Raw genomic sequence first — 26,537 nt, 5'->3', positions numbered from 1 at the left:
AACTGTTAGCAGGGGAAGATAATACCTGTGTGTTGAACTGCTTCAAATGTCTGTTCCACTCTGTGATGCTGACCCTCTCGCTCCTTGTGTAGTACCATCATGAAATTGGTGATGCTGCAGTGAGGCGGCGCATGTTTGCTGGGCCGCAGGGAGGAAGAGCAGCGGCTGGTGGGAGGAGTGGAGGGGCAGCCCCCGCTGGGAGCCTGTCCTGGGGAGCAGGAGGGGTACAGGCTCACTGCTGGCTCTGAGGAGTGGGCAGGGAGAGGGGAGAGCGGAACGAGGCTGTTGCAAATGCTGCGATAGTGCCAGCACCTGCCGTCTGCAGTGCTATTTGGTAGCGTTCCAGTACTTCTGTGGTAATGAGACATTGCCTTTCACAGTAATGAAACAGTGAGATTAAGCTATGAAAATAAAAACCGGAAGCATAGAAATCCTGAAGTGATGCTGTACTATGAAATGTGGTTTTGTGAAGAAAATGACCCAACAGGCCTGGGAGACTCTTGAAAGTTTGTAGTCCCGTTTACTCTTGGGTTTCATTGGAAATGGAGAACTGCTTGTTAGCATTTCTGAGAGCAACGCCTGAGCATTGATGGTCTTGATAATTCGGTGATTTTGTAGAGTGTGTTGAATGAGAGTTGGGTGTGGTTGTCACTTTTTAAAATTCTCTTTCCATTTATCACTTCCCAAGTGCATTAGCTCTAGCACTTGAATTCACTTGGTAGGTTCAGTCTTACTTCTTGATAGCGGGTAGCACAGAGTCCTTGCTAGAGAAAATGATACTTGGTTTCACTTGCCAAAACCAGCTGCTGCAGCCACAGGCTTTCCCTGTTTTATTTCCCTGGTCTGTGACCTGCTCTGGCTACCCAGGAGTAAGTTAATTTCTTCATAGGGAAAATTATGATTTCCATGGGTGTTTTGATCTAGCTCAGTGTGTTGAGATGAGTGCTTTTGATAAACCTGTGTCCTATTTGCTTCTGCAGCTTTTATTTGCAATCATGGTGGGGTTTTTTCAGTGCTGCTGTTTGTTAAAATAGGTTTTCTGTCTGTTGGACAGCAGTGTGATTCATGGTTGCATCTGTCTATATAAACTATATCTTCAAATATCATTAGCATAAAACCAAATACAGATTCTTTAAGGTTTTTTTTTAAATGGAAATTATTTAAACTTGAATTATTTAAATTTAAATTATATGGTACCAAAACTACAAACTTTGAAACCAGGTATTTTTAATCTTCATTTTCACTCTAGCCTGCCATTGAGAATTTGACTAACAGGGTTTACTTGTTTGCTCAGGGAATAAAGCCTCACACTCTGTGTCTGTAAAGAAGTATGAATGAGATGCCACTCCTTTTGTTGTCCCCTAATATCAGTGCCAATATTTTAAAAATAGGAACCTAAGCTATCTAGGAGATTGGCTATAATTTCACAAGTGATGTGCACTGAAGAGCACCAGTTGAACTGGAGAGGCGTTGGAGTTCCTCTAGGAAACTGGGATCTATAACTAGATGTCAATGTGTTGATAAATAGGTTTAACTCCTAACCTTTAAACTTCTGTATTGGTGAAGAGTGTCTGTTCGGAATAAATGTCGTTGGTGTTAAGCAGGGCTTTATTGTGGATCTCAGGTGTCTGGAGGTGGTGTGAGCCCTCACTGGCTGATGGGGTCTGAGTTTGTCCTGTGGTTGTGTTGGCATTTGAGGGACAGTTGCCCTTTCTATGTGTAGCTTGTGGTTTAGGAGCTCTTCTGAGGAATGGGTGTAATGTATTTTACTGTATCATGTACTAGTTCAGTGACATGGCAAAGGAAGAAGACAAGTAGAAGTATGCTTTTACATATTAAAAGCATTTTACATGATTGACTTTTTTTTAAATATCATCTTTCCAAAGTACCTTTCTTCCCCTTCCACATCTTCTCCTTTAATTGTTGTACTGTCTGCAGTGGTGACATCTATTAGGTGGTTCTCTGGAATAGGAGTTCCATTTCGAAAAAAAGATTTGGAAGATAGTGCAGGGTTTTTTCCCTTTACATGACTTGAGCGCCTGAGCCAAGTTGAGTGTCCCACTCAGATTTTTTTCAAAGACTTACCTACAATGTATGCACGGAATATGAGTCTGCAAAGATGACTTGTTTGAATAAATCCAGCCTCATAACAGTATTATGGAGCTATTTATTGTAACTTCATTAAGACTGAATTGACCTTCATACTTTATCTGCAGGACTGACATCCTTCATGCATTGAAATTAGTTTTCAAATCTGCTGTTCTAATGGATGAATTTTTGCAGTTTTCTCCAGTAATTTTCATGTTTCAGGCACTTAGAGATGAATTTGCATCTTTGTTACTTGCCTAAAATACATGCGCAACGAATGTACTTTTTGTTTTAAAACACTTTTCTCTCACGTAGTGAATAGCAGAGTATTGTATCCTTACTATGTTCATTCATTGGTGCTTTATCTTCTACCACTTAGTAATGGAAGTGCTCTTCCCTGAGACCATGGAAAGGGCGTGATTTCCTTTTTTTCTTTTGGAGCTAATAGTTGTTAAGTGCATATGTGGTCTGGTTTGCCACCTGTAGCTCTCCACAGGTTGCTCTCTAGGGCTCTGTACTGCAGATCTCAAATCTTCACGTTGGCTCAGAGTTGTCTCTTGAACAACATCCAAGCAAGTTCTGTGTATTTTTATTTCAAGCCAGAAGAGCGTGTCTGGTGGTGATTCTGACAAAAAGTTTAGTCATTTCACTTAAAAAGTCGAAACCAGGATACTGTACCCATTTATGTAATGTAGTTACTGTGGGTAAGCTGAGAAACCAGGTATTTCGTCGTGCTGTTTGTGGTGGTGTACATTTCACTTAAAGGCTGCTCAAACTAAGTTTTAACGGTCTCTTAATCTGATGGCTATTATATTGCTGCTGGCAGTTTAACTCTTGCGTATCACTTTCTGTGGGGCAGCCATCTGTATCACGTCATTATGTTGTGTGGGATTCAATACTTAAATGCACTAGCCTTCAGAAGTAGAGCTAGGAGTAATTTTCTTTCCATTTGAGCACTCTATTTTATCTCACCATGAATTATACTACATGTTACTGGCAGAGTATTTACTTGTTTGTGCTGCTTGTCTTTATAGAGAAGGTAAGAAGTTGATGAGCTGTTGTCTGGAATTTGGGAGCAACAGGAACTTCACATTCCTCATCTTCTTATCCAACTTGTAACTTTAGGCAATTGTATTTGTGCTATAGGATATGTAATAAGAATTTGACAGTGAAAACAGAGCAGTCTGTTCTGTCTGGTTTCTTTATTTGGTCAATAACTCCCAATATTCTTGTTGTTTGTATGCTCTAGAAAGTAGATGGAGAAAGCAGAATACACTGGAGATTCAGCATTTAAAAAACAAAACCAAATCTGAATGACTTGGCAAAAAAACACACTATCTTAAATGTTGAAGAATCAAACTAAGCAATTCATAATAGCTTCTATTTGCAACCAGTTATAAATACAAAGGAACGTTTTGGGTCACCCTATTGTGTGTTGTTCCCCTGTCAAGTGAATGCTCCAGCTCTCCAGTGGCATCTGAATTAGCTGGGAACAGAGCTGGGACTTCTACATTCTCACCTGGACTTAACGTGTAGTCTCATGGAAGTTGCTTTACCCAGCTGGGTAGCACAGCACAGGTTGTAAAGACAGCTCACGTAGTGTGTTGTGCTGGGCCTGAGTATTTCAATATTTATTAACAGGCTTTCCAGTTTCAGGTGTGTTATGTGTATAGTCAGGCATATCCAGCCGGTATGTGAAATTCTGGAAGCAACTGGACTTCAGACAGGTGTTGGGATTGGAAAACTGGCATAAATTGACATAACCTAAATGAAAGAAGATAAACATCACATATTGTGTCAGCAGAATTGTGTTAAAGAGATTATTGTTTCTTCATTTTTCTATGATGTACAAGTGGCTCTAATAAAAAGTTGAGTTAAGGTACGAGCATTGGTCCAGTTCTGTGACAAAACGGATTCTCCTTTTCTCTGTTAAATATTTTTATGCTAATAAAAATGCACATTCACAGACAACATTTTCACATATTCAAGGCAGAAAGTATTGCCAGGCTCTAACCTTTCAATCTGCTGTGAGGTTTTTGTTTATTTGTCTGTGTGATGCCAGCAACTTGCTGTGTTTAACCTGACGTGAGAGGCTCTGACATTAGTTTGCTAGTGAAGCAAGCAGTGTCTGCGCGGGCAGTGTGCTGGGCAGGGAGTGACGGGACCCTGCGCCCCTCCTGCCACTGGCTGTGTTGACCCAACCGCCTCTGCCCGTGGTGCAGGCTGGGGTGCTGCTGCTGCGTTTGCTTTGCTGTGGGCAGGGTAAGGGCTCTGCTGGAGGGACAAGCTGTGCAGCTGGGGTGCTGCCATGTACGTACGGATACCTGTCTGAGTCCTGAAGGTGTCTGTGCATGAAGATGCAATGAGTTAAAAGTCTGTAAATAACTTTGGTGTTTGCTGGTTCAGTGTGAACAGAGCAATGTGTGTTGGTATTCTGCCCGCTTTGTTTGTGGGCACTGGGTAGACCCCAGAAAACTGTCATAAGCAGAGGCTTTCTTTTAATAAACCCTTGCAATACAAACCCCATGGACTGCAGCGGTGCAGCTGGCTAACCTCCCCTGCAGAGGTGCTTGTCAACCTGTACTTACTTTCATTTTGAGGGTGTGACACAATGCTCCTGAGCCGTGCATCTTACGATAAGCCTGGGATGCTATTGATGGTTACCTTCTGGATTCTCCACAGCAGATCCTTTGGCCTTTTTATATTTTCTGAGAATTTATTTGGAAATGTAAGAACATAAGGGGTATTCTTTAAATGCAGTTCCCTTGAGGAGTCTCCGTGTTGCTCTTGCAATGGGAGGGATGAACAACTTGGGAGTTCTCTTCTGCTAAAATAGATTTAATGGAAGTAGCAAGGAAATGGAAGGTTGGAACTGTTATGAGTACTGTTCTGTGAGCAGAGATTGCGGTGCAGGTGTGATAGAGAAGTATAGTAAGTTTTAATAATTAATCTAACTCTGGTGATAGTAGTTCCTATTTGCATTTATATACATATATAATCTTCATGTTCAATGAGTTTTGTTCTCAGAGGCCATACAGAAGCTATTTAGATAAGAACACTCGAGCATGCTCTTGGCAGGCAAAAAGATGAAAGGGATTGCAGGAATTCTGTGCCATGTCTCCAGGAAAGCTTCCTTTGCAAAGAGCGGGAGTTGAGTGTTAAGATGAACGCAATTTTTGTCCTTACAAGGACAAAGCCCAAATAAATTAACGGGAGTAGACACTTGGTAAAGAGATTAGAGGGGTTGAAACTTCAGAAATTTTGATCATTTTTATGAAATAGCAATTTCTCATGAAGGATGGTTGGTTGTTGGCTACTACTGTGGTCCTTGGACAGAATGTAGCTATGTAAGGCGAAGTCTGCAGCCAGAGCTGCTGAAGAAGGGTTGGTCACTGGGGCAGTGCACCTATGATCTTTTACAAACAGAACAGAATTGTACAATTTGACTGTAAGAGGCAGGTTAGAGGGTGATGGTAGAAGACAATAAACTCAGACTAGATTTGTTTCCACTTGGTCTAGCAACTGCAAAAAATGTGGAAACGTAGCTGCCCTTGTTATTTATTTATTTTTTAAATGTAGGAATAATATAGGAAGGTTTTGCTTTTGTTTTGGAGCACCCAGTATACTATCAAGATGGCCTAAAGAGAATGCTGGTGATCATACGTACAATAAAGGGTGATTCAGTGATATGTTTATCTTTGATAGATCCTTACAGAAGCAAGCAAAGCAGCTTCTGTTTACAGACCAACTGTTCCGTATGTTTGTGTAAAAATGATGCTTCAAAGACCTGCAAGTCAGCCAAAGGTTTTTGTTCTCCACGTTGGACAGTAGAGACTCCTTCAGAAGCTGTGATTTTAATGAAATTCATAGTATTTTTTATTACTTTGTTACAGAAGTATCAAACTTTATTTTGCCTATCTGTAGTCTACTTTCTGGGTCTTGCTGGGCTGTCTTGGAAAGATTTGGAGTGCACTAACAGTGCTGAGCCAAGGCCTCTGTGGCAGGTAGTTCTCTTTCCTGCAGAAGAAACTGAAATTGATTTTTGCTTGTCACAGAACAGCAATTAAAATAGGTTGAAAAACTGGAATTACAGTGTAAATTGAAAATTGTGAGGTCTTACACTTTGTCTTTTGTTTGTGAAGGGTCAGATACTAGGAAGGCATATGCTTGTGAAATACTTACTTTGTTTATACAACTGAAGGTTAGAAAAGTGTTATCCAGGCTTCCAACTGTTAGTGACTAAATAAGACAAAATTACGAGAAAGGTCTTAAACCCTGTTTTGACTGTAAAAGTCTGAGAGAACTAGGAGCTTGCATGAAGTATGGGGCTCTGGAGACCCTTTCTTGGAGAAGTAGGACCTCTGCTGAGGGCTCCAGCGGGGAAAATGATAGGGACAGGCGGGAAAGGCATAAAAGTAGGTATGTATAATACTTTGCTTCCCGAGAAAGTAATTTAAATATCCTGTCAGACAGCTGAGTACTGTCCTTCTGGTGCTGTGAGTAGGAAGAACAGTTAATGGACGCTCAGGGAATGTGGTTGATGTGGTTGTTGAATCACAAAACATGGGGTGAGAATTGTACTCCATGTGGCAGATTAGACAGAGGCTGTTTTTGTGCCTACCCAGCTCTTGCATGGTGTGAATGGAGTTAAAAAAATGCTTGAGTGAGGGAGAGGAGAGCGAGCAAAGCATTGGCGACTTGCACACTCCTGCAGCAGTGCAGCTTTGTGGGATGAGTTTTGGTGAGTTGCTTATCCAAGTGTAGCAGAAGTGATCATGCAGACATTTGCTGATCTGTGAATTTTAAACAGTTCCTTACCATCACAGATATTAAAGATTTCTTATACTGAATGCCATTCTGAATATTTGCTTTTGCCTCTCTGTCCTGATTTCAAGGGTGAGATTTTTTCAAAGGAGGCAAATATCTGCCATTGCGCCCTGATGGAGATGATTGCTGATTTGCTGTGGCAGATAATCAGCTGTATCCATCCACTGAGTTGGAAGCAGTGTCTAGGAGTCTCTGACATTTTCCCCCAAAAGGATATGGCTGTTTTAAGGAAGTGTACTGACCCTAATATGGGGGGTTTGAGTGTTTCTGTACTGCAAGTGCATTGCTACAAAAGAGTAAATGAAACTTGCACTGAATAGCTTGAAAGTTAATTTTCTCCAGTGCTGTTGATTTGGGGGTTTGATTGAGAAATTTGCTTACTAGGTATCTTACTTTTTTTGTGTTGAAAATACTAAGTAAGGGTACTCCAAACTACTGTGATACGAAATTCGCCAGTATACCTCTAACAGATTTCATAAAAACATTTATGAGGAATCAAGTACTACACTTTGTAAGCAGACCTAAAATAAAGTTGGCTTCTACCTGAATATTTTTTTATTTTCGGTTCTGTTAGTACTATAGACTTTATTTTTTTAAAAAAATAAATTATACTGGAATTTAAAACACTTAAACTGGTCATCTGAGATGGTCCTTTCCCTTTTTTTATTTTCTTCTATGAGTGAGGGGTTGAAGAGACTCCGTCAGGTTGAGTGGAGTCTCTGCCCTTGGAGAGGGTGCAGGTGTTTTTTCCAAAGGCCTCATGTTCCAGAGGTTTATCTCCTAGGCTAAAGGACCCTGCAAAATTGCATTTTGGCTAGTTTGGATCTGCTTATAGGCTGATAAGGTGTGTGGCCTGCAAGTACCCAGTCACATACAAATCTTGATTTGCACATGCCCTCCTTCTCCCCTGGAGCCACTATCTCATCTTCTCGTAGCAGAAGGGACAGCTGATGCCTATATTCATGATTGATTGTAGTGCTGTTAGATTAGGAAAAAGGTTTAAAAAAAGCTGAAGTTGTCTTTCGCAGGCTGTGGAAATTGCTTATTTCTGCAGTAATAATAAAAGCAGAAGGCAAGTGAGCATCTAGAACTGACCGCAGGTTGTAACTGCAATTGCATGTGGCAGTGTCAGGAGTGAGGCTTGAGAGGGTCTGTGCCCCTGTGTGTCAGAGCTCCATCCCCTTCAGGTGCAGGATTGGGCCCACTGGTGTGTAGTGTTGGTGCAGGGTCTTCTCTCTGTAAGGAAAAGTCTCTCTTTCCAGCTAATTTTGCCATAAGAGTTCTAGATCTTAACTACAGAAGAGCTTTTAGGATGAACTTGTGCATTAGTAAGACAAATTGGGAGTATTCACGGAAAGGGTCACTGAGTTAAAATGTATGAGGAAGCACAGGAATGGCTCGTTGTTTCCTATTTATAACTGTGCACTGGGAAAGGGTTGCTGCTCCTTCTGGGCACTTGTCTGTACCTGTTTCGTACTTCACGTTGTTCTTTCTGAATGTTTTTCAGACAGAAGTTTGTAGCAGAGGGGTGATTTTGTCCTGAACACTTTTTCTTTCTGAAAATGCCAACAGGAATCTCCACTGCAAACACTGGATGTAATTAGCAGATGTGCTGAACAGGTCACTGCATATGCCATAGCTGTGAGTCCTACAATAAAGAATTTGTTACAAAAAGTCTTCAGATGAAATACATGTGCCATCTCCCCTCATAGAGAACACATAATTAGTATTTCCTTGAAGTGAAAAAGCACAGGTATATGTGTGAATGGGCATAGGGACCAGGAGGGCGTTTATGCCCTCTCCTCTCGCCTCCAGGGTATGGTTCAAAAATAAAAAAAAGGACCTTTGGCTTTCCTGGTTGTCTTAGCAGTAATTTATCTCCATGTTCAGTGGCAGAGCTATAGGTTTCAGGTGCTGAAGGACCCCTTCCCTCCTCTGACAGACCTCTGCAACAGGTTTTCTGCCTGCCTGTGTAGAGTGAAGCTCTATATTGTAGACAGAGGGTTTTGAAATAGATTTTACTGGATTCCTTTGCATGAAGGAATTTGCTGAAACCTGATCCTTTCTGTAGCTTCTCCCCTAGTCCATAGGGGTGTCTCCTGTCCCCATTGTCTCATGCGCCTTTGTTTTAAAATAATATTAAGCCTCAGACACCAGCTGATTTACTTTAATTCAACATCCAACTTATGTTTGATTTCTTTTCATATTCAAGTGAGCCATCTGGCTTTAATGAACTGTAACTGTTTTTAATGCTGCCTCCAGTTGCTAACATCTGAATATTTCATGTGCTGAAAGGAGGTTTGAAATGCAGAAGTGAGACTGAAGAGTCCAAAGTATTTCCAAATCAGCTCTATTCCAGCAGCACTTGTGCTCCCCTCCCCTCAAGATTTATCAAAAGGTAGTCTTTGGGGTGCTAGACTGTAAGCACCAGCCATGGCGGGTGCTAATTACAAGTACTCTCAATTTTGTGTACGTAAAACACCAGAGCTGCTTATGAAATCCTGAATAACTACCTGACTTGACTTGGGCAGAATATCAATCAACTTCAATAGGAACTGCCAGTATTTGGCATCTTTTAAATAAACAGCCGCTTTGGTGTTTGGTTTGGGGAGTGGGGGAGGGGTGTCTTAAATATTTCCATGTTGCAAAAAAAGATTAAATTAGTTTTAAATCACCTAGTTTAGTTATAGAAGTTAATTGAGAGCTGGATCATATAAACTGAAACTATCTTAATTGGAATTAAATTTTGAGGGTACCTTGCCAGGGCTACACTAGTAGAAACCAGTGGCATATCCCCAGATTTGTTGGACCACGTGCTTTGCTCAGCACTTTTCACAGCGTTGACTTTGTTTTGGCTTAAGAATGTGACAGCTGATAGATTTACGATAGGCCATTACCAAGAAATATTTTGATTAATGATCAAAAAGTATTTTGTTGGTTAGTTCTTCACTGGGTGCCAAGCAGTGTTGTGCAGGTTGCCAGTGACATCATCTTCCAGCATTACTTCATGAAGGATAGAACAAATGGAAGCTTAGACTGTCAGGCTGTCTACAGGAGGAAAGTTTTCAGAAAGGGTAAGCTAGGAACAAGCAGTTGTGGTAGCTTGCCCTGCCCTGCTTTGTCCTGAGAGCATGGAAGAGGTGCATAAAGAACCAGTGGAGATTGATAGGGCTTGGTACCTGTGCTTAATTTTTCGGTACCTTTCTCATAGAGACAGAGCTGAATTGGGAGATAGCTTGTGATCCTGTAGGTATATGCTGAGCACAGTCTGTCTGAGATGGAGCAGCATAGGTTAGAAGCAGTATAGCAGAAATTGGCAGCTGAGTTCCCTTCCAGATGCATTTCTGAAGCTATAATGAGTAAAACCGCGTTAATATCTTGTACACAGTAGACTTTTGTGGCATAAAGAAGCTCTTAATGATACCTCTTGCTACTCTTAAAAAATTTTATTCTCACATGTAATGAAAATTTTTAAAGTTGGCTGTATTTTTGATTGTACTTAAGAACTTCCTATACCACTGAGTGCTGTTGGTGGATATTTCTTTAATCCTGTTCAAGTTCGTTGTTTTATTTGTGTGTGAATGAAGCTACTAGTGTGGTGTACAGGAGATTTCGGACAGGCTTTTCACTGCTTTACGCTGCAGGTCCCTAAAATTCATGCCAAAAACTGTAGCTCAGTCTACACTACGACTTGCACATCTCAGTTGAAGTGTAACTGGAGCTTGGTTTGACTTGTGTGATATTGCCAGATAGCAATCCTGAATGCTTCACAGACATGCTCAGGACATTTGCAGCCTGCTACACAAAATTTTACAATTAATTAATGGAAATCCTCCACAAAATGAAATTATGGAACTTTGGGAAGGTTTGAGGTCTCTTTTTACTGTTTTTTTTTCTTCACAAGTTCTCTGTGTCTAAATGGTGGAGGCATGTCTTGATTAATCTACTTTGTGTGGGGACCATGGGAGCCTAAAGCTACCGCTATGGGCAGGGACAGGGACACTGCCCTTCCCAGTGACAGCCACGGGTGGCTGCCCAGTCCTCCTGCCTGGGATGACAGGAGCTGCCTCCTCATTTCGTTCTGAGACGCCACTGTAGAACTGAGCCGGCAGGCTGGCAGAAGCAGTCGCTCTCGCACTGAAACTTCCCTGTAATATAACTACTTCTTGAAAATAATTCAAATTTTAACAAATAGACAGATTTTCGAAGGCAGAAACATTTAATTAGAATTTTTCAGACTGGTTATAGTTCACAAGCTGCTTATTTGAATGACAATACATATGCAACTGCAGCCTGCATAAAGCTGCTTAAAGCCTGCTTGGAGTTTTGGTGGGATGGAAGATGCTTGCCAGAGAGAAGGGCTGGATAGTGTCTTAGTCATTTGTAGTTACCATGTGTCCAGTCCAGTTATACCTTCAGAAATGAAATCGTAGTTGTACCTTTAGAAGCGGTATCATATTGGGAAAGGGCTCATTTGTGATACTCATTTTGAAATAAGATTTTTGTGTTGCCATCTTCTAGGCAACTTGAATTTCTTAGGGGTTTGACCATGCTGTAGTAGAAAAAAAAAACACTTAAAATAGGTTGGTTTCTTTAACCTTTAAAACCTCCTGCAAAACCTCCGTAAGGATTATTGAGTAGTCTCCATAGAAACTATAGCTATACAAAACCCCCAAAATTTAAAACTTTCCAGATGCGTAGGACTTCCCTTTTTTAAACCATAGCTATTCAAAATGTGTTTAGGTGAGAAGTGCAGCCTTTGTTTTTTAAAACCTGATTTTTAGTCCTCTACATTATTTCTGCTATTTTACTTAAAAAAATTAAACAGATACTTCCAAATGTTCAACAAGGATGCAAAGGGTATCTGAAGATTATCTTCTTTTGGAATAATTTTTAAGCCAATAATCTTGTTTTCGGGCCCCCCTCATGCTCTGTTTAATTGATTTATATGAAGTTGTCAGTCAAAAGTGTGATATTAATAAAAAAACATGTAACATAGGCTTTTATTTACTATATAACTTTGCTTTAGTGGAGAATTTTGTGACAGAAAAATACTTGTGGTGTATTACCAGTGCAGTGAACTAGTGGGCTTGCTTTAAACCTGTCCTTGGTTTCTACTATCAACAATGAAATAATGATTTAATTGCTCATAGGAAAACGTTTGAAAGTTATGGGTTCTCATCACAGAATGTTTAGGAGTGTGTTTCTGCTCCCTTCTTTAACCTGGTAGGTTAAAAAAAAAAAAAAAAGGTATTTTCCCATGATACACATAGGGGCAAGACGATCTTCAGCTTGCACAATTGTAAAACACCGTGTGTGCACACATGTACGTAATAAAAAGAAGGTGTGGAAAAAAAGCCAATTTCAGAGCATTTTTTTTTACATGTGCCATTCTGCCATTCTCAGATGTTATGCAGGGCAATAGTTTCTGGTTTGAGGTAACAGAATACGACATTAGACAGTTCAGCCATCTACATTGGTACAGCCTCTGTAGGGTGGGTTTGGCAAAACAGACTGCAAAATTTTCTTGTCATGTTGTCTCTAAAACAATTTGGGCCTCTATTGGCAGAGATGAGTATTAAGAGAGTAAAGAGGGGCTGTGTTCCTTGGTGATGAAGGTGATGCTTAAGAAATTTGGTGAGTGGAAGGATTATCTGTTATAGGTAGCCTGGAGTTCTGTCACTTGTTTTTTCTCATACTACAGGATCGTAATTTTAATGTAATGTAGTTAGGAGCAGTCTTCTGCTGTGGTACAGGACTGCTTCTTGAGGAACCATTGGCATGGGTGAAGTCAGTACAGACATCTTTTAAGTAGACAGAATGACAGGTTGACTGTACCTGTATTGAATATCTTAAAATATGTTTTACCAGCTAATATACAGTAAAATGAACTGCCACAAAAACTAAAGATGACTAGTAAAATATAAAATGAAATTAAAATCAAGTACATATGTTGATTGTATCTTGGTATACAGAGTATTAATTGTTTTTTCCACTTATATGAGACAACGTTTTGATAATAAATGAGATACTGTGTCATAGCAGAACAGGTCACTGGTATCTTCAAGTCCTATTAATGTGATGAAGTGATGGCTCCTTGGTTGAACTATTAAGAGTCTAGCAAGTTTTAAATGTATACATATATTTAAATTTGTCTTATGGCCATTTAAGACCACAGTTTCAAATTTCCTGGAAGCTTGTGGAAAGCACATGGCTAAAGCATTGGAAACCCACAGCCTGAGCAGACATTTCGTAAGCCTGACTGTGGTCTTCCTTTGCCGGCATCAATTTGGCTTTCTTGACTTGTGGATATGTTGTAGTTGAGAACTGTCAGTGTTAGGTTAAGGGTTGGACTAGCTGATCTTCAAGGTCTTTTCCAACCTAGATGATTCTGTGACTTGAGACATTTTCGTTGGTTCAGGTGACAAAGGAGCTGGGTTCTTGCTTTGTCTTATTCCTAAGGCATGACTTGGTTAGTTGTTTCTTTAGCCTTGTGTAGGGTTGAAGGAGCTTTTGAGAGGGGTGAGTTTGTTGGGGGGGCTGAAGAGATGTTGAGTCAGCTTTATAATTGACTGATTTAGGAAATACTTGTTTTCTAGAATCAGTTTGGTCTGCAGATGAGGGGTATGGAATACCTAAACATAAATGCAGTGAGATGCCCTTGTTTGCTTTAAGGTTTTTAGTTTGTTGCTGGAGTAATGTTTTTAATGTATCTCAAAAGTAGTTTAAAACTGACAAAGATTTTCTTATCAATTGTTCCTTTCAGGTTTTCTTCAGGATCCCTTTTGAATGTTCTGGCTGCCCATAGAATCAGAGGCAGGAGGCAACTCATGACCACCAAACTGTGACAACCTCGGATTCCCCTGCTTTTGGCTGCTCGAAATAACCACTGAGCTACTGTGGAGATGAATGGAGAACAGCAGTATGATGGAGGTAATAGTCCAGCTGAGCTCCCTGGCTAATGATTCTCAAAAGACCTGGCAAGTGAGATGGAACAAAGATGAGCACAGTGAATGTTTCATAGTGCGTGTGTCTGATGATGTGTACTGTATACAGGGAGAAACTCAAATTTCAATGACTGTGGGTTAGATTCTGGCTGTGGGGCTTATGTTTGTTATTTCTCTATTTCAAAAGCAGGGTGTATCATTAGCTTGAAGTAGAACAAAATCTGACTCAGTAATTGCGTTTTTAAGAAGCTGTGTCTTTCCTCTTCATGGTACTACTGTGAGATGGGCTTACCAAATTCTCAGTGGCTTTAACACTATTTTAAGGCATTTGTCTGTCAGAGTGGTTAATACTATCTTCTTCTGTCCTTGTGTTTTTGTTCTTAATATTTTGATAAGATTGTGCTGCTGGTTTGAAAAATCAGGTAACTGAAGTTGTTTGCTGCCATTTTAATCTGTCCTGGTTTTCTGATATGCCTTGGTGTGCCTGCTTTGATAGGCATGGGATATCAACTTCTAACCTGCTGCAGAGTGGTATGGTATGATAAATTAGCTCCAGTTTTGGTTCACCTTAAAACACCAGGCTGGGAAGTGTCAGCCTGGGATGGCTGGTGATACTAACAGCTTTCTGGAACAGTTCTGTGATTTTACACTCTTATGGGGGTAGAGAACATCTGTTCTTCTGACTTGCTTGCCATGGTTTGTTCCTTTTTCTTGAGGAGGTCCCTACCTATAGTGTTGGTACAGTTAATATGAAGTAAATTTTAATTTGTAGTTACCAGTGTAAGCAATTGGATGAGGATTTTATTTGAGTGTTACTTTCCTTTGGTATTTGTCCAAGAAGCCACTTTTCTCATAGGACAATTCACTATTGGTAGTTTTGTACCTTTGCTTTATGCAAGTCAGTGTTACATGGTTTTAATCTACAGTGCTTTTAGCATAATGCTATCATCTGCTTTATGATGCTGAAATAAACTTTTTGATTATTAATTATAGCAAATCAGTCAAATGGTTGTCAATGATATATCCTCAAATAAGAAAGAAAAACTAGCATGTACAAGTACGCAGAATGTCTCCAAGCACATGCAAATAGTGGTTTCCTCTGCTAGTGGAAATGTCTAACTTCTGTCATACAGTTTAAGAAAGAGAAAAGGCTTCGAGCAGCTGAGAAGAACAGTAATAAGATGCATACATGGTCAGGGATGGGGTATTCATGGACTGGTGCTATGCACCTCACTCTGTACTAAAACCTTTATTTACATTTTTCCATCTTTCTCAAAAAGTATCAGAGGTCACACAAAATCCTCTCTATAGAGCACTCATTTGGAATAGCTAGGAAGGGATGATACTATATTGAAATTGCTCAACAACTATTTTCCTGACCACCCCTTTTGTACCTGGTTTGAGTAGACATGGCTGTGAAAAGCAAGTAACTGAGGAGAGCTTTACTTGCTGAGTTTGAAGATAGTTTCCAACAAATGCTATCCATGTAAACATAAGCACATTGGTTTTGTTGTGCCCTCTAATGTTGTTTCCTGAAGTGCTTTGAGTTAGACCAGTCCCAACCACTACTGGAACATTCCCTTCATATTCTTTGACTGGTGTTATTTTTTCCACTTGATGGTTTTTAGCAGTTTTTGGAGATTCCCCTCTGTCTTTTTGGTTTTTACATATATCTTGCAGGCTCTCTACTTACAAGAACCCGGACAGTGGTCAAGGTTGTTGGTTGTGATGCTCTCCTGCACTATGACAGGAAAAGTCAACTTTCATTCTTGTCACAGTCTTTCTCAGCTGCTGAAATTCCAATCTGTCTTTATTTATTCATGGCCTTGCAGCTGGTATAGATGGAAAAGATTAACTGTTATTAAAATCAGATTGAAATATATCTAAATTTCAGGGTGAGAAACCTTTAGGTTAGCCTTAATTGATGGTCTTGCAGACTTCAATGTGATGTACTTAAATGTCCGATATGACAGTGTTCAACTAGATCACATTAAAGATGCATGAAAATTACTTGCAGTGAGAATTTAACTCTAATCCAAAGATCAGAACAGTCTGGTGTAGACTATTTCCATTTCAGTATTTTTAAGGGCTAACATCCTTAATATTTCAATACCTTCTTGTGTCCAAAGGGTACAATTCAGTATTCTTTCTCTTCCTCTATGTGTCAAAGGGTAGCAGGACGTAATTCATGGTAAAATTCAGAAAGGAAGAGTTAGTTTTCACAATACTACTAGTAGAAATAGTGATAAATGGGAAGCGATATACCTACCTAGGAAACTTCTAATGTTCTTGGAGACAATTTTCTCACCTCCAGAGTGAATAATCATTCTCCACAGAACCTCTGTAGGATACTTCTCAGATTTTACTTGAGAAAAGGTTTGCTTGATTTGAAAGCTTTACTGACAAAAACTAGTTGTATGGCAAGGCCACAGAGATGAGAATCACATCAGGTTTCTTTCCCCGCCTTTGTCAAAGTTGTGCTTTGCCACTCACTGAGCTAATGTGTGCCTCAGACATCCTGTCCAACATAGAAGAATATGTCTCCATGTAGTAGAAAGCTGAATTCATTTAGGACTTGTAGCAATTAAGGATATGGGGAGAAAGAGAGAACATACATATATGTACACTCCTGCAATATTAGATTAATAAATTGTGCCTTAGGATTAAATGAATTAAATAAGGTTTTCCTTGTTGTCATCTGCCATAATAATTTGCATGTTTTCTCACAGTAGCAAGAATTTCTGGTATAAATATCTGAGGTTTTATTGAGTAGTTTGAACTCAGACTGATCAGGACATTTAATACAGACACATGGCCCCTCAGGAATGTACCTTCATTAAACTGATCCTCTGCATCCCGGGATCCGCTAACCTGCAAAGATGGTGCTGTGCAATAGGTCTTGCAAAAAGTACCAGCAGACTAGATCAAAGGCTTGATTTAAACAGGGCCTGCTCTGCGCAACTGTCCTGCCAATAAAACGAGAAAAGCAGTTGGATTCTGACTCTCAAAGATCTCCATTTAACGCGAGCCTTACCAGAGAGATGGTCCTTTGCCACACACTTGGTGTTTCTGCATTCGGATGTCAAAAAATAGATACTTGATTTCTGAGATTTTTCATGGTTTATGTAGTCCTACCACATGCCACAATTAAAAAACTAATTTACTGCTCTCACTATAAAACCTCCTACAGCATTTTTGCTCGGAGCTTTATTCAATGAGCTTTTCATGTTCCACATTGATTCAGTAAGTGCTGTGCTAAATAACCTGGAATGCTGTGGCAGGGCCGTGTATGAGAAGCAGCAGATAGATTTGTTAAATCCTATAGCTAAGCGCAGCCCTCAGCCGTCTCAGCCTCCTAAAGGAAAGAAAGCACCTGAACTGCAAGCTCAGAGGTTTGGAGTGTGAGGCTAATCACCTAGTCTCATTTAATTGTAAAACCATAGTAAAGTGTAAACGCAAGCCGAGTTGAACTTTCATGAATGAATGAAACAGCAAAAGTTCAGGGTGCTTTTTTAAAAAGTTTTTTTAAAAAATCCCTCTGACTCCGTAAGACTCTCTAAAATGAAGGAGAGAGAATATTAAATTTGCAGCAAGTGTTGGACAGGAATTTATAATTTTTTAATTTTTTTTTTTTCCCCCTATGAAAAATGAGTTGCGAGAGAGCTTCTGGGTGTGCTGGTGAGAAATATGCACTGTACAGTACAAAGCAATTTGAGCCCTTCCCACCACAGCACAGACCTGGAAGGAAACAGCTCTTTTGAATATGAAAACATACAGGCTGCAGAGACCGTGAATGAGTGGAGTGACAAAGGACCTGTGGTAGCTCTGATCCAGATGGGAACTGGTTTTAACTGTAGTTAGAGGCAAAAGGGTAGCTGGAGCAGCATGCAAACTGGCTTTCTCAGGAGCTCCTTGTAGCAATTAAGTGGCAACATAAGTTACTAATTGACCCTTTCAGTGTGTTAAGTGACCTGTGCCTCATTTAAGAAGCTTAACTGCCCCTTAGACAGTTATCTGATGATAACACGTTATTGAAGACTCAGTGCTGCAAGCAGCTTGGTAAAGAGCACGGCTGGAAAGCCTCAAGATCCGTGTAGTATTCCCAGGTCGAGCTACTTGGCTTTCAAACTTGTTAAAAAGCGCGGAGCAGTCACGTTGCTTTATGTTTCTCTTCAAACAGGAATGCATTAGACATTGCAAGCAGTGCTTTTTACATACAAAGTGCTTTTTGGAGTTGGATGAAAGTGGGATTGTTGCTACTGTTTAGCAGCTGGGTGCTTTTCGTTGGGAAAGGGTGAGCTGCCTTTCTCTAGGCGGGAGAAAAATCAAAGTTTGCTTTTGGTTTTGACTGATCATAGATGTTGTGTTCAACCTGATGTTTCTTCCCACTGGTTCTGCAGCTGTAGACTTCAGCATTTTTATGGCTATATTACAGTTAAATGCTGTTTTAATGAGTTAAGAAATCCTAATCTGTTTTAACAACATTTTGCAATGAAATTATATTTTTCTTAGAGCAGCTTGCAGTAAAGCTTTGATCAGCTCCACCCTAATTTGCAGACAGCCGTAGTCTGTGCCTTAACCTCTTTACTCCCTCAGAATTTTTTAAAATAGAATTACTTACTTCTCTCCTTCAGGTCTATTTTTTCAGTAAGCTAAAAATTAGCCCCTAAAAGTGACAGTGATACTCAAGCTCTGAGGTTTATGAAAGGCTAGTATAACCAACTGTGGTTGTTCAAAAATACCAAAATGAAATTGGGTTTGGGAGAGATAAGAGCAGCCTTTAAAACAGATACTGTCACCAGTAAACAAAAGCTAACTTGAATGTACGCTTTTAAATTTGGGGAAATGATAATTCCTAGAACTATGAAAAGTCAAAGATGAGTTTAACAATCGGTTTGAAGATAAAATGAACCTACTTTACAGTCGAGACTTTTAGGGGTTTTAGGTGATTTAACATATCTCAGACATTTGGGCAAATATTTGCCCCTTTCTATTCGAGGGCTGAGAACTGTTGTGGAGCACACTTAGCAGTTTGTCAGCATGTCCACAGGTCTGATAAGGGCATGTGAGTACTTCATTTTTTTGGACATGTAATGTTTTCAACACAAGCTACTACTCCTTGAAAGAACAGTTACTACCTGTCCTAAGACAGGCTGAGTCTGTAGATGTTGGTGTCCTGTAACCTTTGCTGAGTGCTTCCCCTGCTTGTGATACACAGATTTCTGTTTTCAAGTATAAACAAGGTATCAGGTTTCCTGGTACTGAGAAATTGAAATCTCTCCTGTTCATTCACAAAGACAACTATGGTGCAAATGGTAGAATCGGTCTAAAAGTGAAAATAAAAAGCTTTACTTTCATGTCATGTCATTGCCATCCCATTTTGCTGGTGAACCTGAAGCTGTTAGTTTGTGTGTTGGGGTTAAAAATGCTGCTTACATGAGGTGGGACCCTCCCTGGGCATCCCAGCTTTTCCTGCAGGAAAAATATAATGTGGTTGCATACTGGACTTAAACAGGAATCCTGAAATCCAACGTGTTGGTTGTGGCATCTTTTCAGCAAAGCAGGTTACACATTGGAGGGGAGCAAGGAAGTGAGCCAAGAACTGGAGATAGGGGCTGGGGGACAGGCTTGACAATAATAATAGAAAATCTGACTAATTTGTCATGTGGCTTACTACAGCTGCTAGCTTCCATAACAGCCTGAGTGAGTTTTGAATGGTAGCTTGAGTGGTTTTAGCACATTTTTACTTTAGATGTATCCAGAAATGAGATTTCTTGGTCTAAAGAAGCTGTTACACCTTATAAGCTGTTTTTTTTAAGTGACTAATTTGAGTATTCCTGATTTCAGTTGTCTTGAGCTGTTGGGTTTTTGGTTTTTTTTAGAACTACCCTGAATCTTTATCTGTGCTTTTGGTGTTTTACAGCATCTAAATAAATACTGTATAACTTAAAAAAGAAGAGAGACATATTTCAATTTTTTAGTCTTTCTTTTCAGACCTCTTCCTATTGGTATTGCTGTTTCCTGGATGGTTTTTAATTTAACTTAACATACTGACAGTCTCTTGTTTTATTTGTATTTGTTGTGATGCAAATACAGAACTATTCTGCCTATGTTCTCCTCCCAGGAGAACCAAAATCCTCAGAATCTAGCTATATTTCAGATCATATCCAACTTTAAATGCCCTTCACATGTGAAAAAAGGCTAAATAGTGTGGTTTGTATGTTGAAATGTGTAACTGAAGTTCACTGTGCACTTGTGTACTCAGTCATTCAGAACTGAAGTGGGTTTTGCTGTGGTTCGTAGTAGCCTAAAACTTAAGCCAACAGGTTGCTAAATAGGTTTTTGGCTTCTCTTCCAGATGCTGGTTCCAGTGTGGAAGAAATGGAATTCAATTGGGATGAATATCTAGAAGACACAGGAGCAACTGCAGCCCCCCATGGATCTTTTAAACATGTAAGGGAGTGTTTACTTACTATCTCCTACATTATTTTTTTGATACACTGAATGTTTAGGATCTCTTTGAATGAGTTTTTGTTCTCAAATCTAGAAGACTAACTAGAATAATGTTTATTAAAGAGACATGAGGAATTTCACCTTTTTATTACTGATTGTCATCTTCCTCTCTGTATGTAGCACAGGGTAGTCCCATCCACAAGTGCTGTTCAGTCTGTTGTCTTCTGGTGATTGCTATTGGACAACTGCTATGGAGGAGCTAGCTTCAGAAAGTTGGTGGCATAGTTCTTGAACAGCAGAATTCAAATGTGTTCTCAAAGACGGTTTTAATGGTGGCTCTCAAGGAAGCCAAGAAGAAAGTAATAGCTCTGCCAAACACTTGACTGTAGTAGTTAGAAAACTGATTAGGATAATTGTCGATCATAGGCTTAATGGATAGAATGGAGTCCTGGTAAGCCCTTGTCTTTGCCCTTGGATATCTTTAATCAAATGTTGGTTGGTAAAATCCTGGAGCATACTGTACTGTTGGGTGAGATCTGAATGTGAAGTCTGCCGCCTTGTACTGGGTCATCAGTGAAGGTGAGCTGTGTAAAGCTGGTTTCCCAACCTCTTGGATCTCTTCCAACAACTGTAACACCTTCCAGACTGCCAGGCTGTATCCTTATCCAACTCTTTATCAAAGGTACTATTTAATAATCTTTCAAAGACTGGCAGTGGGTCTTTTACCATGGCAGTGAGGGTAATGACTTGTGTGTGGCACATCGCTTGGAAAGCACTCTGTAGTGCTTAGGCTTTTGGGTTCAGTATCACCAGTACAGGAGACTTAAATCAGCAGGAAAACAAACTGCAGTCTGTTTGTGAAGGATCACAAAGCATTTTGAGTCCAAAGGCAACCTGCAGAAGTGCAAAACGTTAAAGAATCTATTAAAACATGGCAGCTGTGTTAGTAGTAAAGATGCACAGTAAATGTGGACTTTGCAGAGGTTCTTCCATACCCTGGGATGTGATTGTAAGCTTTTTGTTCAAAATAAACATTCACGTATCTCATTTCTGAAGGGGAGAGGCCTATGCTTGCTTTGTTTTTCCTCAGTGTACTAAGGCTCTAGCAAGATCTAGCTTACTCAGAGCAGTAGTGTCCATGCAGCCCACGCTGGGGGAGCAGTACGGAATCGGAGCAATGACGTTTTGCAGCAGTGCGAGGAGTGGTCTGTCTGCTTTTCTGGTGTGGTTTACCTTATGTGATCTCTGTTAAAGCAGCTTGCTATCATAGCTCGCACATTATACAAACTAATTATAATGCCAGCTTTACAGTGGCAGCCAACTGAATTAACATCGCAGCTATATTTTGTTAATCGGCAGGGGACACACTTTGAGTTACTTTGTTAGCCCTGCACTGCACACTTTGCCAACTCAGCTGTCGGACAAGAGGTCTGATTGGTGTGGCCACGGTCAGTAAAAATACAGTTAGGTTTAAAACAAATACCCACTGTTTGTATTGTTATTATTCCCTGCGTGTGTACAACAAGGCACAGTTTTGCTGGTGCGGGTAGCATTGTGGTGGAGAGTGCATTAGTGAGCAGGCAGGGGCAAAGCCAAGCCAGGTCACCCAGTCTTCTTCCCTGCACTGGATGCCCTCTGGTGTGCACTGCGTGCGGGAGCTGTGCGGGGTGAGCCTGCCTGGCCCTGGCCCGGGCAGCTGGCCCAGGGAGCTGGCCCCAGGGTGCCCAGTGAGTGTGGTAATAGGTGGCTGCATGGGCAGAAGGAGGGCCACCAGGTGTTTGCTAGCAGAGTTCCCTTAGAGTTTGTCTAGAGGACAATTTTGATATTCTCTGTAATAAGCTTGGTATAAAATTTTGGAAAGTTAATGCTGACACCAAATTAACAAGCAGGGAGAGGAGTGTATCAACAGCAGCATCACATCACCCTAGATCTGGCCATTAATAGAAATTCAATAGTGCAGGGTCACATGCTCAGGATTTTCTGCTCCATTAGAAGGCAACTGTTTGGAAAGGGTAGAGGAGGAGAACCTCAGTGCCTCCCAGTGGATAGTGACAGCCTCTCTATGTGATAAAGCCTTAAAAAAATGTCAGTGTGATTCCAGAGTACATCAGGTGAGAGATTTTCAGTGGAGAGCATACAGGCACTGATGTGCTAGAGACTGGTGATCCCTCCGCCTGGAATCTGTGCAGTGCTAGTTGCTTGCCTTGAAGAATGACATATTTTTACAACCTGTCATCAGGAGAGCTAAGAGGAAACTACTATTGTATTGTGGAAAAAACTAAGATGAAGAATAATATTGGCACAAGAGCAAATGGGCATGTATAAATTAATTAATATAAATACATTTTAGATGAAAGCTTAAGGTTTTTGTATGATTCTTTTTAAATATTGGAGTAGTGAGACTGTGACCAGCCTCCCATTATGACTAGTGGATGAGAAATACCTAACCTGCATTGTAGGAGAGTACATGATCAGGGTAAGAAAATGTAATTTTCTGTCAGCAAAGAATTAGACTTGCTAATGGGAGAGAGAACTTTTTTTTATTGGTGTGCTTCTATTAATTCTGAAAGTTTTGCTCTTACTATGAGCAAGATACTTTGGAAAATGTAAGCTACTTCCTCAAGTTAAGTGTGTTCTAATGTTTCATTTGTTTGCATTTTAAAAATTAAACAATATTTAGATCAAAGTGACTATTTTGCCTGTAGTCTAACAGGAAAAAGAGCTTACCAAAAACCTGGAGTTGCACTGGACACCAGCATTGTCATCTTCCCTCTAAGTCTAAGTATGCTTTCTCTAGAATTGTTGAATGCTCCTTTATAATTCCTTTCTGCAACTTATATGTGTGTAAACATATATTAAAAATAAGTCAGTGTTCAGCATCATCTGAACACATATTTGCTGTGTGTTCTTGCATGCTTTTAATACTTTTTGTCCATTCTTTTTCATTATCTGCTTCTGAGCTGAATCAGATCCCCAGGTCTGGCCTGTGACATGGCACGGAGTGGGGGGGTAGTGTTCCGTGGGAAGGAGGGGTCAGAGGGCCCAAGCAGGGCTGTCACTGACCACTCGTGGCCACCGCAGCTTGCCAGATGTGCAGCAGGAAGCTGCTGCTCTCAGCCCCACTGCTCCAAAGAAAATACGGAGCTTCCACAGCATCTCCTGCTAGCCAGTCTGCTCAGTGAGCCAGCCTAAAGAAACAAAACCACTTAGTGGTGTCGTCTTGCCCGGCTGCCAGGAGAGGGTGCTAACTTCTTGGTCTCTGCTGTGTCCACCGAGGAACATAAAAGCCAGCGTTAGGAAAATGCACCTGGCTTCAGGGAAAGCTCTGTCTGTTGCTGTTGGCTTCATTGAACGCATCTCTCTGCTGTGAGGCTTTGCTATAAGTTTGGGTACAGAGAGCTGCACAGATTTCCCGATTCCTCAGACTTTGTGTCGAGCTCGTGGCTTTTCTCTTGGCCATTAGAATATGAAATATTTAGTGCTATATCTTTAGCAAGACAACTACCTTTTTGAAGAGATGACCTCCGTAATACCACTTCAAAATGCCTGCAGGTATTGGGTCCTGCTGGTTTTGTTTTTAAGAAGGGGTTTCTCAAAGTGAAAAGTATTAACCTAGAGGATGTGAACAGTTAACAGAGGCATATGCTTTTTCTTCTGATGTGGTTCTGTTAGTTTTATTTTTAGCAAACCAGTATGTGCTGGCTGATGAGACTATAATAGCTATGGCAGTTACTGAACCGTCAGCGCAGAACTGGTAATAAATAACGCAGAAAATATCTACTGTGTCTGCATCATACTGAAAGCCTTTATTGCAGTTAATTCAAAGAGGAAATGGAGTTTGGGACCACTTAAAGAAAACACCAGTTACATTCGTCTGAGAACAAGGGATCGACATGTTTGATTTTTAATTAAGACTGAGGACATGGAATTAAGATCAGAAGCATACTAGAGTGAGAGCAGAACAGGGTCCTTCTGCTTTCTCAGGAGTGTTTGAGCTAGGAGAAGTTAGAGATATGAGAAACTTAATGTTTTGCCTTCTGTTTTTAAGTTCACATCTCAGTATCTGAATAGTGTGCAGTCGGATTCCTCACCTGCACGCAACACACACAAATACACACAGAGTAGACACAGTGTTTGGTGACTTACTGTTGTCAAAACATGAGTTCACTGAAGAACACATACTGTTTATGTTCCATGCAATTTATGTAACAATGCTACATACAGAATTACTCAGGTTCTTGGATAGAGACATAAAAAATCCTTATTCTGCAATTTGTGTGGATTTATGACTTCTTAAATGAACATGGCCAAAGACATGGTAGTATCCTTATCTAAAGCATGTGTATGTACTTTAAACAGGCTCTTTGTCCAAAGAGGTTGAAAGACATAGTTTAACACAAAAAGTCAAAGTGTTGCTGAGTTTGACCTTTAGTTTTGCCTACCTTGACAGTCCAGCTATGGAAAGCGTTTCAGTGATGGGTGAGGTATTGTCTGGGTCAGGAAGGTGCATTGCAAGGTATTGAGTTAAGGTTGAAAAGATACTCTCAAATGCAAAGGAGGTTTCATTAGTGAGGGTTCTGTGTGCATTCCAGTTTGGGTCAAATACTGTAATGAAGTTGTTTCTCTGAAGAGACTGGATGGCATTTGGCTTGAGGTTTTCTTGCTAATGAACATTTCTAAATTGTTCCCCCTGTTGTTCCACAAAGTTTCTGGGATGTGCTCAAATATAATGATCTTCCTTCTCTTCAGGTGGATACAAGCTTGCAAAATGGCTTTGCCCCTGGTATGAAGCTAGAAGTTGCTGTCAAGTCTGACCAAAACACCTACTGGGTAGCCACCATCATTACTACCTGTGGGCAGCTGCTCCTCTTGCGCTACGATGGTTACGGGGAAGACCGCAAGGCTGACTTTTGGTGTGATATCATGACAGCTGATTTACACCCCATTGGCTGGTGTGAGCAGAACAAGAAGATTCTCAAAGTGCCTGAAGGTATTGCCTCTATGTGCAGAAGCAGGGAGTACATACAAAAGTATGCTTTTGTCCTGTGTAAGCCTGGCAGGTAGTCTTCTTCATAACTGCTGTTATGTGCAGAGGTGGTGTTGCTGTGATGACAAGTTGAGATTGTCTCCATGTTTTTCTGAAATCCCGTGACTTACGGTAGGAGACTGCTCTTTCACCAGAGAAAGAGTTAGCTTCATTTCAGAACTGGACTTATTTTTACAGAAGCTTGTGGTTATCTTAATCATCACCCACCAAATTCTACTGCTCAGTCATTTCCTTTAGAGATTTTGTTGTTGTTTTGTTTCTTCTTTTAAGATGTTACTGGTGAGTTTGTGGCAGATTGTTGTGAATTAGGCAGTGCAAGAGTGTGGTAATGTCTTGTCTGAATAATTTTTAACTGGCAGGAATAATCACAGTCTTTCTTCTTGACTTTTCACTTAGGTATCAAGGACAAGATACCTGACCAGGAGGAATTCCTTCAGCGGGTGCTGAAAGGAGCATGCAGTGCTCCTGCTAATCTGCTGGAGGGGGTAAGTGCTGCGATGGGCTGCATCCTGTGTTTTGTCTTTCCCCTTCCTCATTAAAGGAACTGCTATTCAGATTGCTGGTTGAATTTCTTTAAGTGTAGGGAGCATTGTATTATGCTGCTGACCTTAAAGTTCCGATCTCTAGTGTTTCCTATTTACAGTATTTAATTTTGATAGTGTCGTCCTGAAGCATACCTGTCACTGCAGGTTTGGGTTGTTCATTAATCCTATTAAAAGAAAGACAATTTTTAAACTCCCTTAGGTTTCAGTCTTCCTCCTATTCTGCTCCTCTTTCATATAGCTCTAAGGAAATAATCCTTTATTTATATATAGCTTTCATGTTGTCCTCTTTCTCAGTTGGCTCCTTTTGCTTTTTTTTTTTTTTTTTACACTAATGGACAGGTTACTGTTTTACTTAAATCTTGCATCTTCTTTGCTAGTGAAGAACCAAATTTTTGTCCCCTCCTCTGCACTTAAAACAATGTTTGCACCTCATATCAGTGTCTGGTTGTAAAGTACAGAACATTATTTTTTTAGAAAATGCTGTTGATGTCGTCTTTACAACCAACATTTTTATCTTTGTATGTTTTCTGTCTAGTCATCTTTGTATGCTAGATGACTCAGTTTTAGAAAGAGATTATTTATGTTTCCTTCAAACCTTGAATATGTAAGTGATGATGCTTCTGAAAAGGA

At 40.3% G+C, this 26,537-nt stretch overlaps 1 protein-coding gene across 3 annotated transcripts in view; it reads left to right on the top strand.

Annotated features, from left to right (window-relative positions):
* SFMBT1 (Scm like with four mbt domains 1) overlaps nt 1-26,537 on the top strand; it is a 79,687-nt gene that overhangs the window by 28,444 nt on the left and 24,706 nt on the right. For all 3 annotated transcript variants that reach the window (XM_074914367.1, XM_074914366.1, XM_074914365.1), the window contains exons 2-5: nt 13,682-13,848; nt 20,221-20,315; nt 25,065-25,305; nt 25,759-25,847. In XM_074914367.1, the coding sequence (XP_074770468.1) occupies nt 13,821-13,848; nt 20,221-20,315; nt 25,065-25,305; nt 25,759-25,847 (453 nt within the window). In that variant the 5' untranslated portion in view covers nt 13,682-13,820. The remainder of the gene's footprint in view (nt 1-13,681; nt 13,849-20,220; nt 20,316-25,064; nt 25,306-25,758; nt 25,848-26,537) is intronic.

The sequence above is a fragment of the Athene noctua genome, chromosome 10 (genome assembly GCF_965140245.1).
Source record: "Athene noctua chromosome 10, bAthNoc1.hap1.1, whole genome shotgun sequence".
In the NCBI taxonomy this organism is placed as follows: domain Eukaryota; kingdom Metazoa; phylum Chordata; class Aves; order Strigiformes; family Strigidae; genus Athene; species Athene noctua.
The sequence above is the reverse complement of the archived record's forward strand: the minus strand, read 5'-3'. Positions and strand labels throughout refer to the sequence as shown.